We start from the raw sequence: 16,684 nt of genomic DNA on the forward strand, positions 1-16,684 counted from the left end.
GGAGTAGCGGTGGAAAACGAGATAGAGATTGGTGTGGAAACAACTGGAGTGAGACTCACTAAGCGCTATAGCTGACCTATAATCTGGCAGCAAGCATATAAGGTGAGAGGCTGGAGGTCTTAATGAGGTGTATGCAGCATAACGTGGTGGAAGGTGAAAGGCTTTAAAAATCACGGAGAATTAAATGCTTAAGCTGTTTGTGGGTTGACAGCCACTATAGAGGGTGAGGAGCTGTGATACCTGTTTGTGGTGGGACCACATGAGATCTTTCAAAACACGTGGTGGATTCATATGTTAATACAGAGTCACGCTATGTATTTTTGTTTATTTTTTCTATGTTCACGAATTGGAGTATAAAAGCACAGAGGATTGGAGTACATTGAGAGCGCAGAGTCCGTGGGAAGATAAAGATTGGTACACTTGTATGTTTGGTGAAAAAGGACTGCGATCCAATATAGGACAATTGATGCAATTATTATATATTTTTTCACAGGTGGACTTTTAGAGTTTCGATTATAGGTGGATACTTCCACTAGAGGTGCACAGACACTTTGTAAGGGGTTGTTGTTTGTAGACATGATAGAAGTCCTTTAAATTATTTGCACTATTGAGCGCACTTTCTTGGTAAGAGGATCACTCTGCTTCTTACTTTCACACTAGCTCTAAATGCTGACTGGAACCTCTAAGTATTTCATTCTTTTCTGTAATCTGATATAATGTATGCTGTACATAGGTAGTCTAGTGTAACGTAGGTTAGAAAGAAAGTACCTGATTGACTTCAGCAGGAAGTTTAATCAAGAAGCTTGTAACACAACATGAAGATTGGCGTGGCTAGAATATGATGAACTGTATCTATCTGTATTTCTGTTTCCTGAATAAATAACGTGAATATTGAAGAAGCCTGAGAAAGTCTATCTCCTGCTTGCTGTGTTGAGAGTCAAGTTATCTCACAGTCCGTGAGACGCAACTATAAGAAGTTGCTGGTGCCGGAAAAAAGTCATTAGAACAGTTTATAACAGGTACAAAAACTATCCAACTCCTCAGTTTATGAAACCACCGAGTCCAATACTCTGTATCCCAAACTGCCCCGACTCCACAGCCCTGCATCCAACACAGATAATGGCTCTAATGCCCATAGAAGACTCTCTCACCCGCACTATTCACAGACACAGGGATTTCATCCACATTTATTAAACAGTCTCATCAGTAAAAACAAAAGAGTGTACATAAAAAAACCCGCAGATTCCCCTCCAAACTAAATAAAATAAAAGTGTGCCGATATTCTCTCAGAGAACTAAATGGGTTTGATTTTGAAGTGAAGTCCTATCAAGCTGAAGACGAGACACTTCAGGTCCTGGACGAGATAGTAGAAAACTCGGAGTCCCTCGGGGTCCCTGGAAGACAAACAAGCAGATGTCAGCCGATACTGCAGAAGAACCAGACCAAAGCCTGGCACACACCTCACTGTCACTTACTGTACAGTAGAAATCTGACAGATTTGACAGGTTTTACATTAGTCCATATCCTCATGGGGTATTCTCAGCATCTCCTTTATTCTTCACTAAAGCATTCCCTGCTAAGGATCAATGTCAGTCAGCTTCCCTACTTGTCTCGTATTCTGGCAGTTGGACTGAACAACTACTATTCAGTAAGTGTTTTAGTAAATACAGAAATAATTGAGAATACTCCATGAAAAGATGGGCGAGTCCAAAAACCTGACAGATGCGACTGATGTTCACTACCTAATGTAAGTGACAGCAACATGTAAGGGGGTGGGGTAATTTATAGTGCACTTTATGTACAGTAACATACATTTCTTTGCATGCATTTTACTAATTTTTATGATAGTTTTCCTTTAACCAGTTCGGCCAATCTGGACGAGCTTCCTTGTCCAAATAGGCACTGCTGCTGCCGCCGGCTGGTGCGCGCGGTTGGGCGCCTGCCGCTAGCCCCCCGATCAGTGAATGGGAGTATAATTCCCATTCACCGATCTAACTTCCCCGCAGAAATACCGACGCTTTCTCTCCAGAGAGCGCGGTATTTCTGCCCCCAGGAAACTTCTCCCCAGCATTTTAGTTCCTGGATGCGAGATAGTTTGCATCCAGGACTTTTTTCACTGTGGCCATCTTGTGGCCAAATAGTAAACTGCACCCACATACATTTTTAATTAAAAAAATTATTATTTTACATTTAAAAATGAGCAGTTTCCCTCCCACACCAAAAATTACCCACATACACTTTTTTTTATTAAAAAATAAATAAAAAATACAATTAAAAAAAACAAAAACCATCATAAATAGTTACTCAAGGGTCTGAACTTTTTAAATATGCATGTCAAGAGAATATGTTATTACATTATTTAAAATTATAAGCTTATAAATAGTGATGGACGCAAATTGAAAAAATGCACCTTTATTTCTAAATGAAATATCGGCACCATAAATTGTGATAGGGACATCGTTTAAACGGTGTAATAACCGGGACAGATGGGCAAATAAAATACATGAGTTTTAATTACGGTAGCGTATATTCATTTCAAACTATAATGGCCAAAAACTGAGAAATAATGAATTTTTTTCATTTCTTTCTTAATCTTCCTGTTAAAATAGATTTAGAAAAAAAAATAATTCTTAGCAAAATGTACTACCCAAAGAAAGCCTAATTAGTGGCGGAAAAAAACAAGATATAGATCAATTCATTGTGATAAGTAGCAATAAAGTTATAGGTGAATGAATGGGAGGTGAGCGTTGCTCGGATGCATGAGATTTTCGGACTGCGTTGCTGAACCGGTTAAAGCCCACCACACTGATCCGTTGAAAAGGATGAGTGCAAAAAAGCAATCAATCTGAAAGTTACACAAGAGTTCACTGGATTTTTCTACGATTATTGATCGGAAACGCCTGATCTTTTATTGATAAAGAGCAGTGAAGTGTGTCAGAAGGGTTTTGTATTGCATCAGCACATAGCTATTGCATTGGTGGCATTCCTCCTAAAGCAGGACTGTCAGCCATAAAATCAAATTCCAATTACCCACTGCTCTGTGTTAATTATGCAGTCTACAACCTGTCCCTGCATTGCAAGCATTCCAAACTAATCATAAATGTTTCTGCTGCAATGAATCTTATCTCAGTCAGCCTGGCGCTATTCCGGTACATTGCCGGGGAGAGGGAAGCTTGTTATTTCCCCTCCCACATACCTGCTCCTCACTGATTGGCTGAGGGCAGTTCAGTGTGACAGGAGGCTGAGAAGGGAAATACACCTCACTGCTCTGCATAAGCTGCTGAAATATGATCTATGCTGTGCACATGTGTTTTACAAAGCAAGCTAGATATGATAGTGCCGTTTCTAGGAGGAAAAAAAAAATATCAGGGTTGGCTTAAGCCAACGGCAGTAAAGATGGAAAATGCCTGGCACTGGTTTCTTTATTTACTATATAAAATTCACTGAAATCAACATGGACAGTACACACACACATACATATTTAGTAGAACAAGTATTTATCAACCTATATGTATGTGTTTTTTTTCCTAAGATAGAATGGCTCACCCTGCTACTTTAACCCCTCTGGCAGTATGATTATTTCCAGATTTAAAAAAGGTATTTATAAAAAGGTTTCAGACCCTAAAACCAAGAAAAAAAATCATGCCGACTGTATGCCAGCAGCAGCCCCTGCTCTCACTCACCTCCCTGGGCTGCAGCGCTGCAATTTTACCTCCATCCTCCGGGTGGCTGTAACTCTCTGGTGAGATCACTGGCGGCGATCTTACCAGTGATTCAGAGCCTTCTAGGACAGGAAGAGGAATGCTTACAGGTGTCTGGACCCCCCGGGAGGTGAGTAAAAGCTCGGCTGTGTGCAATACTCTGCATAGAGCGCCCCATGGCTAGTCCGAGGATTACTGTCAGGGAGGTTAACCTCTGGTGAATCTTATTTTTATCACGGAAATCGTAATTTCAAAAGGTTGGCCATAGATCTAATACTACAGTGTTCTCCCCAGAAATATTTTCCAGCCGGGTGGCATGGAAAAGTAGCCGGGTGGTAAAGTAAGGTCACACTGTTTGCTACTGGGTGAGGAAGTAAACTAATACTAAGGGCAGAGGGAGAGTTACGCTGGGTCGGGAGAGGTTGGCACCAAGCTGGGTGAAGAGGGGGACATCTCTTTTGGGAAAGAGTCACATTGTGAACGCTCCCACAATGCTGCAGGCAGCACATTAGCGATTTTAAACTAATAACAACTGCAGTATTATTGCTACCATAAGGTAACATTGTCATAGCACTTTGCTGATCACTGGCGATCAGCAAAGAGCTGGAAAACGCCCTGAAAAGCATTCCAGTGTGAATGGGGCCTTGGTGCCATAGCCCTACCATCACATGCATGACTGACAATGACCAGATAACATGCACCGTGCATAATGTGCATGACTCCTGCTGCTGGACATACACTAGGAGCCAGAGAAGAGTGCTGACTAATCACACAGGCAGCACCAGGGGTGGTGAGAACCCCAGTAGGGACTTAGTAAAAACTATGCTAATTTTAAGCACAGTTCTTTGTGAGCATATAAGTTAGATTGTCTTTATAATGCTTAGTACACACAATGCAATTTTCTGTCAGAATGACAGTCGAATCGATTATTTCTGGACAGGTCTGATCTGATTCTCGATCATTTTTCTGATTCATTTTGTATAGATGTGATTAGAAAAGCGATTGGGAATCAGATAAGACGTGTTGGAAATAACAGATTGGACCATCAATCAGAGAAAATTGCATTGTTGTGAACTAAGCATAACAGTTGAGACCAGGCAGGCTAAAGTGAACATTTAGCCATTCATGTGCAGATTCTGAAAGCTGGAGAATCAGGGGTTAATTTAAACTAGAGAAAGACATTTGGTGTTAGATTACAAAAGGTGTGTGTAGTGAGATAGGAGGCTGAGTGAATGGCTTCTCCTGCAGCAGGCTGTAAACTGCTCCTTATATCTCTCATGACACATCCCTGGTAGTGTAAATTCTCAATGCTTGAACAATCTGGAGTAACTAAACATTTTGATTTGTTAATGAGCGGCCCACAGACACATTAAAGCTTATCTGATGAATGGAAGGGATGGGGAGAGGAAGGGGCTTTGTGCTTCTGCACTGACAAGGAGAGGAGGAGGAGAGCGTCTGCCATTCCAGTGGCCCGGGAAATAACTTACTCACCCTAAGGAATAGAGCCATGCAAGTCAGTCTCTACTCTCTGCTCCCTCAGTGTACGCCCCGCCCTCCAGCTCATTCAAAGCTCCCGCGGTCACACTCCTCTGCTCTGTGCTGTTATGAGCTTTCCCCGCCCCTCTTCCACGCTGCTGATAGGAAGAAGCTGAGAAGGAGGGGGAGATCATGTCTCTGACTGACAGCGTGGGCTGTCTGCTCTGCGTTGACATAGCCGCTGCACTGAATAGAAAAGTGAAGATCAAAGACCTTCTTCAGCCAGCCATGGAAGGAGGCTATAAATAATGTCTGGGCGGTAAAAGCATTTACCCGGGCGGCCCGCCCACTTAAATGGCTCTAGGGAGAACACTGTACTATATGTGCAGAGTATGGAGATCCTAAGTACGGAACAGTCAAATCCAACAGGTCATCGATGGTACTGCGTTTGTAAAAAGATATCGGCCCCATTTCCTCTGCCTTCTGTATCCTATAGCCCCTCCTCTGCAAGATAGGAGGGTCTGGGTTGACTCTCCCATTAGCAGGAGGTGTAAATAAACCATACTTCAAATCACAGCAGATACTTACTTTGACTGATTCACATCGATAAGAGAACCGATTTTAGAAGTCGTAAAGGAAATGTGTTCATCTCCGATCACAATCTCCAGCTCCTGCAACACAGACGGGATGTGATCAAACTCAAGCACTAAATATACTGTCTACACACACACATCTGTTACTAGCCGCTTTAACACACAGTCCACCTCCTCTTCCAGTGACATTACAATATACTGTGTACACACACACAGACACACACACACACACACACACACACAGACACACACACACACACACACACACACACACACACACACACACACACACAGACACACACACAGACAGACACACACACACACACACACACACACACACACACACACACACACACACACACACACACACACACACACACACACACACACACACACAGACACACACACACACACACAGACACACACACAGACACACACACAGACACACACACAGACACACACACAGACACACACACAGACACACACACAGACACACACACAGACACACAGACACACACACACAGACACACAGACACACACACACACACACACACACACACACACACACACACACACACACACACACACACACACACAGACACACACACACACAGACACACAGACACACACACACAGACACACACACACAGACACACACACAGACACACACACACAGACACACACACACAGACACACACACACAGACACACACACACAGACACACACACAGACACACACACAGACACACACACAGACACACACACAGACACACAGACACACACACACAGACACACACACACAGACACACATGCCGGACTAAGTCCAAAATATACTTTCAGTACAATAAACCTAATACAGGTGAAACTCAAAACATTAGAATATCTGCCATTTATTTCAGTGATTTAATGTAAAAGGTGGAAACTAATCTATGAAATAGGAACCGTTTGCAGGCGTTTTAGATGAATTAGCTGATTAGAGTCCGACACTTTGAGCTTAGAATATTGAACATTTTCACAATATTCTAATGGTCTGAGATTTACCTGAAAGCTGTAAACCACAGTCATCAAAAAGTTGGGGATTTTGAAGACATTTCCTGTCTGGGGAGGAAGTGACTGATATTTTTGCTGTCAGGAACATGGTACTGCAATGGAAATCCATCACTACCCTATCTAAGATTAATCCTTTTCCTGCAGTCTCATGTACATTGTTTATGGATTCTTGGCGCACAAATACTCAGGCTTATACAGATTAGGGAGCGGCTAGTAAAGTCTGACTTGCCATCTGTAGGCAGCTGAACAGTGAAGTCTTTTTACCCTTCCATCCTGTAAATGGGAAGCAATACACACCTGTCTGCCGACTCTGTCGGGTGGCGGCCAAAGAGCGTCATCTTCTTTCGTAATTTCACTGTCATCTATGATTCGCTTCAGTTCTTCCATCACACTCTTGTGTACGTAAGCCTGGACCACAACGCAAGATAAAAGCAAAAAAGAGAGCCTGTTAAACTAGAATAACCCTAAATCATATTAATTATAAACATTAAGTTTGATCAGTAGAAAACTAGTATGAGGGCTGCTTCACACTCTGGTGCATTTGGAGAATGTTGCATCCGCTTGTCAGCAAAGCACGGTGACAAGTATATCCCTATGTGATCTCTCTCTCTGCAGTGCTTGCGATTTCCATAAATAGCAGCCGCACTGCATGCATCCATTTTGCATCCTCTTGTAGCAATCTGCATAGTCTGCTCATCCACTTTGCCTGTTGATCACCATTCGTGTCTCGCCGCCGAATGGCCCCTCTGTACAGCCTGGAGGCCGGCAGGAGCATGGGGCTCTCCATAGGATGCAATACACCAATTCTCCCTAGCAAGTTAACAGGTAGAATTTTCAGTAGTCCACCATGAACCAATTCTAATTCTTCCCGTTGCGCAGGATTGGTCTTTTGAAGCCCAAAGGTGATCCCTTGTTTCTGCCGGTCGTGGGGCTGCGTACAGGGAAGGAGTGGCGACGGTACACGTGGTCTGGCTGTAGCCCGGGGCAGATGCATTATCTCCATAGACTATATGGGGAACACATCCACCGTCCAGGGATTATAGTGGTTTGTACAGAAAGCTGACAAATGTGAACGACTCCTATTATTATTTTTGATTTATATTGCAAATGACGCGGTTGCGTCTCAACCCATTACGCGACGTTTGCGTCGCATCATACCTCACCAGACGACTCGGGGGGAGGGCACCGAGGGTGTATACAAATATTCCTGACGTCTTGCAACTAACCACACCCCTGATGAGTCACGCGTACGTGACGGAACGCAAAGGGTGGAGCTAGCAAGACAAAAAGAAAGTTACAGCGGCGATACCGGGGAACCCAGCAAGCCTATCCGGAGAGGCACGGGAGAGAGCCATTATCACTCTATGCGCTGTTATAGTCGCATGTTTGTGAGTATTCATTTTAATAAAACGGTTTTTAAACTTAGCGGAATTACGCTATGAGAGGTCTTTTCCTTTGAGGCATACTGACATCCATAGCCATAAGACTACAGTGAAAGGGTGCTAACACAGCAAGACCAGAGACTAGAACAGAGACCAGAGATCGGGCAATCGGCCAGAGGAGATAACAGGCGATTACTGACCAATCTCACAGTGATCACATCAGCTGGGTGAGTGCAGCCCCTAAGGGGACCTTCATTGGATGTGTCTTTTATTAAGAAGTGGAGCGCTATCTATCTACATTATAAGACTGTATAAGGGGATCGGTTGACCTACAATAGAGCGCATACACCTGCAGAGACTGAGCCAATATAATTGAATAACTGAGAGCCTAGGGCATCTTTACACCCAGGGACTTTATAGGTGTTGATATTGATTTTATTTTGTTATAGCGCTGGACTCTATACCCACTTGATTTATTATAGCACCAGCATCTTCCATGGCACTGTACAATAGCATACAAGATAACAATACAACACTTGATACAAGACAAAAAAGGTATAACAGCTAATACAGTGAACAAATTAACTACATGCTTTACAAGAGGTGGGCGGTATGTACACCCATTACACAGCATTGTGAGACTAAAGGGGAAGAGAGCCCTGGCCAAAAGGCCTTACAGTCTAAACATTTAAGGTATAGGACAGTAGGTAAGGGAAGCTGTGTATGGGGTGGTATAAATGGTGGTTAGTGGGCAGGGTACTAGGTAGGAGAGTATGCTTGTCTGAAGGGGTGAGTTTCCAGATTGCGCCTAAAAATAGTAAGTGTGGGTGAGTGGCGGATGTGTTGAGGGAGAGTGTTCCAGAGGAGGGGTGAGGATTGAGAGAAATCTTGCAAGCGGGAGTGGGAAAACGTGATCAGGGAAGGATATCGCTAGCAGAGCAGAGATTGCGAGTAGGATGGTATCTGGAAAGAAGTTTATTTAGATAGGAAGGAGCTATGTTATGTATATATATATATATATATAAAATAGGAGCCATTCACTGTCAGTTTTGTGATTAGTGGAGAATGGACCAAAAAAAAAAAAAAAAAAAAAAAAAAAAAAAAAAAGAAAAAAAAAAAGTGTCTGCTCTCCACTCAAGTGGGAACACAACCCATCCTTTTGAATGGGAATCGCATAATCCCGACTGCTAGGCACTTGTGTTTTGCTATTAAGCCCCATCTACACGATACGATTCGATTACGATTCCATTTAATTCGATTTGCCATTGTTTTGCAATTGCAAATCGAATCAGGATCGGACATGTTGGATTTAATTGAATCGTAAATAAAATCGTAATCTAATCGTACACACAATCGTATCGTGTACATGGGGCTTTAGAGAGTGAACCAGGCCTGAGAATATAATCAGATTAGTTATTGCCAGACTCTTCAAGTGTTGATAAGACTGAGAAAACACAGCACCGAGTTATGTTAGCAAAATAGCATAGCAGATAACATTTTTCGCCATTAAGAAGATTGGAATGAACCATATCCATGCTATGACAGCTCCAAGCAATGCTGCGCTCTAAGCTGGGGTAACTTGTGATTTTTATGCCCCGTGTACATAGTCATGTCACTGACTGTCCTCAGCAGGGCTCAATCTAATCCTACCATAGTCATATTATTATTATTATTATTATTATTAGGTTTTTATACAGCACTGTGACTATAGTAGGATAAGATTGTGAGCACCTCTGAGGAAAGTCAGTGACATGACTGTGTACTCTGTAATGTGCTGCAGAAGACATCAGCGCTACATAAATACAACAACAACAAACATATGTAGAGCGCTTTTCTCCCATAGGACTCAAAAGCGCATAAGCATGGCTCCGACCATCGTGGTACAGAGGAAGAATTGTATAAGTCCGGAAATGCCAGGCTAAACAGGTGGCTTTTCACGACAGCAAAGGGGTTGCTGAGCTGGGCTCCTACACCAGGTATGACACCTGGTTTGCCGGTGCACAATCCCTCTGTGAGTCACCACTTCACAAATGGAAATACAGTGTTCTCCCCAGAAATTTTTTCCAGCCGGGTGGCATGAAAAAGTAGCCGGGTGGGGCACAACAGGGGGAATGCAGGGCCGTGTAAGCTTTGCTGACAGCATAGCAGAAGGAGGAAACGAGCCGATATCAGCCGGGTGCTTACCAAAATTAGCCGGATGGAGGCCTGGGGAAAACACTGAGCCTCCATATGACTCTTGCTTTATTGCTAGGTGCAGAGATGCTAGGTGAGATTTTCTGCCCGATTTACTGTCAGAACGATTATTTCCAACATGTCCAATCTGCTTTCTGATCAATTGCCGAGCATTTTCCGATCGATTTCCGTTCACTTCAATAGGAAATTGATCGGAAAATGCTCGAAAATCGATCAGAACGCAGATCGGTCATGTTTGAAATAATGGATCTGACAGTTAATCAGCCGGAAAATCTGTGTGTACCCAGTATTATATATGCACCATCTGTCTTAAAGTGAACCTGCCAAGTCAAAACCAGGAAAAACGGTTGTTTGATTGTTTTCAATGTGCTATTACAGTGCCTTTTGTTTGCGTTTGAGAAAAACAAAACAAAAATAGGCTTGATTTGCAGTACACAAATCCGGTTCACAGTGCAGGTGAAACAGACATCATATTGTTATACGTATTGGGCATCATTAATGGTTCCGATCAACCACTATTGTTCCGTCAATGTTTTTTGGGGTTGGTTCCTCTACCAATCATCTGATTGGTAAGGTTTTCATTATTTGTGGACCCCATTGTTGTGGAACCACAAGGCTCAGCATGTCCTACAGATTTAACTGAGAAGCTGCAAATTCACACATAGGTATGAACTGTTTTTTTTTTGAGAAAATGCAAAGCTCAGCATGGTTTGAAAGGACATGCTGGCCCCTTGAGATTCCAGAGATTAGTGTATCCTAAGGGTTAAAAAAGAGGGGGTGGGAATACACTTCAGGACAGAGCTTTATGTGTGCAAGCTCAGACTGCTTTTTTTCCCCTTCAGCGCTGCTGTCTGTGTGCTGTTCTCTGGGCAACCAGGACATCCCGCTCTCTGCAGCGAGTGGAGATCTGCTCCATGCGTCTGACACCCGGGGGAGGAAGTGAGTGATTGCCTGCACTTCTCTCTTCAGTCTGACAAAAGTGCCGTAATTCAGAGATGGGAAAGTTAGTACGGCACGTAATTGTACAACAATTGTACGGTGGGGAGGGAGAGAGACAAGTGAGACAGCCATGAGGAGGAAAGGAGCCAATAAATACCAAGATTACAAAGCCAGACGGGCTGTAGTTTGCCCAGCTCTGCTTTTAGTCACACAGGCTCCAGCGTCCCTTCACGATCGTGCAAGCACAGACAGAGTGAGAGACTGCTTGCAACGTACCTCGTTCTAACTTCCTAGAAGAGCACTATGCAGTATAACAGATGGCCCCGCCTATTGCCATGCCGAGCCAATGAGTGTACGAGCCCGCCGGAAAGCGGGAGATCTCGTACGTAGAGGAGCTGAGCTTGCTGGGCACACAGGAGTCAGCGCTGAGTGCAGAGAACAGCGCTGGCTTTTCTAATATGCAAAATAGCAGCCGGGCGGGGCCTTAATTCACCCGGGCGGCGCGCCCACTTAATTGATCCTGGGGAGAACACTGGAAATATACTATATTGAATGAAGGAGGCACTCAAATGGCGTATAAACTTGCGTTTATGAAATCAGTAGCAAAACAGGACATGTTTCTGGGAAATCCCCTTCCTCAGGTGTACATAAACAGGTGGCTTTTCAGTCTGGATTTGAATAGCTCCAGGGATGGTGCTGTCTTTACTGGGTGTGGCAGCGAGTTCCAAAGAGTAGGGGCAGCATGACAGAAGGCTCTATCTCCAGATTTTTTGAGGTGCACTCTGGGAGTGACCAAGTTTATAGAACTTGCTGATCTGAGGCTGTGAGAGGTGTGGTGCAGCTTCAGCAAGTCCTTCATGTATCCAGGGCCCAGATTGTGCAGGAATTTGAATGTCAGCAGTCCAATCTTGAAGAGTATTCTCCATTCTACTGGTAGCCAGTGCAGTGAGCGAAGGATCGGTGTAATGTGACAGTGGCGAGGCTGGTTTGTTAGCAATCTGGCAGCAGCATTCTGCACTAATTGCAGGCGACGCAGGTCCTTTTTGGGGAGGCCAGCTTAAAGGGCATTGCAGTAGTCCAGCCGTGATGTGATGAAGGCGTGAACTAGGGTTGGAAGATCCTCTGGGGGAATCAGATGTTTAATCTTTGCAATGTTCTTCAGATGAAAGTAGGAAGATTTAACTACAGATGAAATTTGGTTTCTGAAACTCAAATCCCCATCGATTAGTACGCCAAGGCTGGCACAAGGTTGGAGCGGTTTATGTCTGAATTCCCAATCCTGATTGGTGTCGCTTTAGGATAGAGCTGTTTTGATGGCGAGCACTGTCTTTGGACAAAAAGGACCTCAGTTTTGTCAGCATTCAGTTTCAACCAGTTATCATTCATCCATTCCTGTAGCTCAGCTAAGCAAGAGTTTATTTTTTTGAGTAGGGTCTGTTCCACCAGGTTTGAAGGACAGGTATAGCTGTGTGTCATCGGCGTAGCAGTGGTACGTCAGGCCATGTCGTTGGATAAGTGTACCGAGTGGCAACATGTAGATTGCAAACAGCAGAGGGGATAGGATTGATCCTTGTGGCACTCCGAATTGTAGAGGTGCAGGTTTGGACATTACAGGTCCTAGGGATACTCTCTGTGTTCTGTCAGTCAGAAATGATCTGAACCACTGGAGGACTGATCCAATAGTGAATGTGTTGTATAAAACAAACATGTTTATCCCAGCTAGTAGGATAACAGTGTCCCTCCACCATAATCCACAAGCAACATGACAATACACAACTTACCTCTTTTCTGATCATAACATCATTCTTGTAGTTACTGTTGTTGGCATATCGAAGTTTACCTATTCAAAAACAAAAAATAAAACAAAGAGAAAAAGTCACTATATGTATTCAAGACATGGAAAAAACATATGCACAGCCCTGCCCACCACCATGAAATTGTAAGAGTTTCAGACAGCAGAAAGTGATCACATGTAATTATTTTTTTTTGTATATAATAGGAATTCCACAAAGCATTGTAGTGAAGTTAGGACTAATGAACGAGAACCACAAAAGCAAATCAAGGCAAAATCCAAGTGTGAATCAGCCCTTAAAGGAAAGGTCCAAACAAAATAAAAAAATGAGTTTCACTTACCTGGGGCTTCTACCAGCCCCATGCAGCCATCCTGAGCCCTCGTAGTCACTCACTGATGCTCCAGTCTCCCGCTGGCAGCTTGCCGACCTCGGAGGTCGGCGGGCGACATTGCGTACATTTTTACGCATTCCAGTTAGTGCAGGAACATTAACACATACATTTTTACGCGTTAGTGGATCAAATGCGTAAAAATTTACGCATTAAATACTAACGCGTAAAAATGTATGTGTTAATGTTTCTGCATTAGCGTGAATGCGTAAAAATGTACGCAATGCGGCCCGCCGACCTCCGAGGTCGGCAAGCTGCCAGCGGGGGACTAGAGCCAGCGGTGAGTGACTACGAGGGCACAGGATGGCTGCATGGGGCTGGTAGAAGCCCCAGGTAAGTGAAACTCTTTCTTTTATCTTGCTTGGACCTTCCCTTTAAGGATTATTTGGGAAGCTGGTTAATCCAGAGGCTTTCCTCTGCTGATGTATCCAATTTTTATCTTTTAATCCACGTAAGTAAACCTGTAGTGAAAAAGGTGCCCCAAGAGGCCTCCCCCATCCTCCACAGTGAAGGGAATACAGTGCTGGGATCCCTGAAGATCTCCTTGTTGGCCGCTTGTCGGTGTGCACACATGCGCACTAGTGGCTACCTGCTCCAGCGGAAATAGCAGAACCCGATCTAGTCCGCTCTACAGCACAGGCGTGTGGACAGCAGACCCGACCAAGCTCAGCTATTTGCGCCAGAGACCAAGCAGGTAGCCACTAGTCCGCATGCGCACAGCAGTGAATAGGAACATTATTGCTTTATTATCCGCAGTGCTGGATCAGGCATACTTAGAAGAATGGAGGAAGCCTCATTAGGATCCAGAGGCTTCCCCCAGAGCTTCACTTCAACCACAATCCCTTCCTGCTTAATACCAGATCTTATAGCAAACTCAAGGTGGACATCCACCGACCCAGCCCCTCTGGTAGTTTGCGGTATTACAGTGTCAGTACAGCTATGAGAATATATCTGACAATAGTGATGGGCTCACAAGTGCCGGAGCACTCGAATTCGTGATTTAAATTAGCCTTAATTGCTGCACCCGAGCGGCTGGGGAAAAGGTGTTAGGTACCCATAATTCTGCCGCCTGCCCTGCGCTCCAAACAGCTTGCATGCATCCTATTGGTCGCGTTGCATGCCTCACACTCCTACTTCAAGCCGGAAAGAGTAAGTGTGCCATGTGGGAGGCTTGCAACGCGACCAATAGGAGGTGTGGAAGCTATTTGAAATGCAGGGAGGTCGGCGGAATAGATAACTAACCCCTTCTCGTCCAGCCACTCAGCTGCAGAAATTAAGGCTAATTTAGATCACGAAGCACTCGTGGCTCACAACCACTAGTGGGATTTGTTCAGAGGGTCCACGGTGGTAACGGTGGTGTTAGCAGTGAGGAGGGCATGGGAAGCCTCTGAACTATGCAGGGAGAAGGGGTTATTAGTTGCCCACCAAGGGATGAGGGGGATAATAGTTGCCCACCAAGGTGGGGGGGGGGGGGGAGAGAGATATTAGTTGCCAAACAAAAAGAGGGAGTTATTAGTTGCCCCCAAAGGGGGGGGGGGGGTATTGGGTGCCGACCAAGGTGGGTTTGGGCTGAGATTAGTGGCAGGTTGGGTAATATTAGCATCAGTTTAGGCTACTTTGTGGTAACACCTGTGTTCCAGCGAACTGGCCAAGAGGCGTGGGCTGCAGTGTCGTCTCCCCGGCCTGAGCTGCTCTATATCAGCGCTGCGTAATATGTTGGCGCTTTATAAATACAATATAGGTGAGCCTCAGGCTGGGTGTACCACCCCCGGTCCTCTCCTCAACTCACCGTCCGGCCGGAACTCAAACTCCAGGAACTCGTGCCCGAACTTCCCCTTGTGCCCCACGTAGTAGCGCAGATAGAAGTCGCTGCCCATGGTGGCCACACAGTCGACAAGCAGGAGAAAGCGGCGCTCTCTGATGACGCAATAACCCCGCAACCGCGTGAAAGCGCGCCGTGCAGCGACTGGCTGGGGGAATCCTCCAATCAGCAGGAGGGGCGTGGTCAAAATGCATTGTTCCGCCCCAACATCGGTACCAGGGCAACCGTGTGTGCGGCTTCCAGCCTGCCTGTGCCTGGCCTCTCCCGGAAGTTGCGGCGGAGCACTTCCTGTGCTGATCACGTGATCTGATATAGGCCGTAGAGATGGGAAGTTCGGATCTTTTCAATGATCCGGATGATTCGAATCGGATCATTGAGAAGATCCGGATCTTTGATCCGAATCTCGGATCATTTTACAAGGGAAGCATTCGGGGGTGAAATGACTAGCAGGACAGGAGAAGGGGAGGGGGGTGGACACACAGAGAAGGGGAGAAGATGGACAGAGGGCAGGGAGTGGACAGAGAAGGGAGGAGGGAAGCAGAGAGCAGAAATGTTTGCTTGCACACAATACCTACATGCTGCAATCATATGCTTTACATATATTTCACCTGCATGTTCATCTGTATACCTTGAATGGAAACGTCACACAGTGAAAGAAAGCATTCCCCAAAGATAAGTGCAGCTGTGCCGAGTGCAGGAGGATCATATTACGCTGCAATCACAGTGTCTGCAAAGTTACTGAGCTGTGCTGAGCCAAAAGTTTCCAATGTGATCACTGTACACAACTACGAACAGACCGCCTATAATGAGCTGCACGTTATAGCCAGTATGTGTTCTCTACACATATCTGGCAGTGGCACCCACGTCCCCTCTACCTGTCCCTGCAAGGCTGGCTCCCCTGAGTCCCCTCCAACAGAGCGATCCATCTCTGCTCTGCTTCCAGGACCCCGCTGCCCGCTGAGAGGGGGCGTGTCGCTCCTGGCCCCGCCCCCTTTTCGATCCGAATCACTCATTTTGATGATTCGGATGATTCGACTCACAAAATAGATTCGGATCAAAGATCCGAATCGTTCATGATCCGGACAACACTAATAGGCCAGCCAGATAGTCACAGTAAAGCATTGTTATAGTAGCCTTCAAGTAGTGATGGGAATTCCGGTGTTGTGTCTGATTATACTGCCTGTGGATTTGCGCTGCCCCGCATGCGCAGTAGGAGACTGTGCGGCCACATTTCCTATAGAATGATGCTGCTGGAGGTAAAATACTAATTATCTCCAGCAGCATCATTAACTTCACACTGAGCATGCGTGCTACTCAGTAGAGATGGGAAGTTCGGATCTTTTCAATG

General features: G+C 45.0%; 1 protein-coding gene across 1 annotated transcript; it reads right to left on the minus strand.

Annotated features, from left to right (window-relative positions):
- Positions 1–1,159: 1,159 nt before the first annotated feature.
- MAGOH (mago homolog, exon junction complex subunit) lies at positions 1,160–15,519 on the minus strand. The gene is made up of 5 exons (XM_068242413.1): positions 15,304–15,519; positions 13,115–13,173; positions 7,117–7,227; positions 5,766–5,848; positions 1,160–1,394 (listed from the first exon to the last, which is right to left on the minus strand). Exons 1-5 carry the CDS (start codon positions 15,389–15,391, stop codon positions 1,295–1,297), a joined length of 441 nt encoding a protein of 146 aa, XP_068098514.1. The 5' UTR covers positions 15,392–15,519; the 3' UTR covers positions 1,160–1,294.
- Positions 15,520–16,684: the final 1,165 nt, after the last annotated feature.

Source organism: Hyperolius riggenbachi, chromosome 6 (assembly GCF_040937935.1).
Source record: "Hyperolius riggenbachi isolate aHypRig1 chromosome 6, aHypRig1.pri, whole genome shotgun sequence".
In the NCBI taxonomy this organism is placed as follows: Eukaryota; Metazoa; Chordata; class Amphibia; order Anura; family Hyperoliidae; genus Hyperolius; species Hyperolius riggenbachi.

What these genes read in the sequence shown, in the direction of transcription:
- MAGOH (XM_068242413.1), bottom strand. Translation starts at nt 15,391, where the DNA reads ATGGGCAGCGACTTCTATCTGCGCTACTACGTGGGGCACAAGGGGAAG. An exon ending in GTTTGAGTTCCGGCCGGACG is followed by an intron (nt 13,174 to 15,303) that starts GTGAGTTGAGGA and finishes GTTTTTGAATAG; the next exon opens with GTAAACTTCGATATGCCAAC. An exon ending in ATCGATGTGAATCAGTCAAA is followed by an intron (nt 1,395 to 5,765) that starts GTAAGTATCTGC and finishes TTTGTCTTCCAG; the next exon opens with GGACCCCGAGGGACTCCGAG.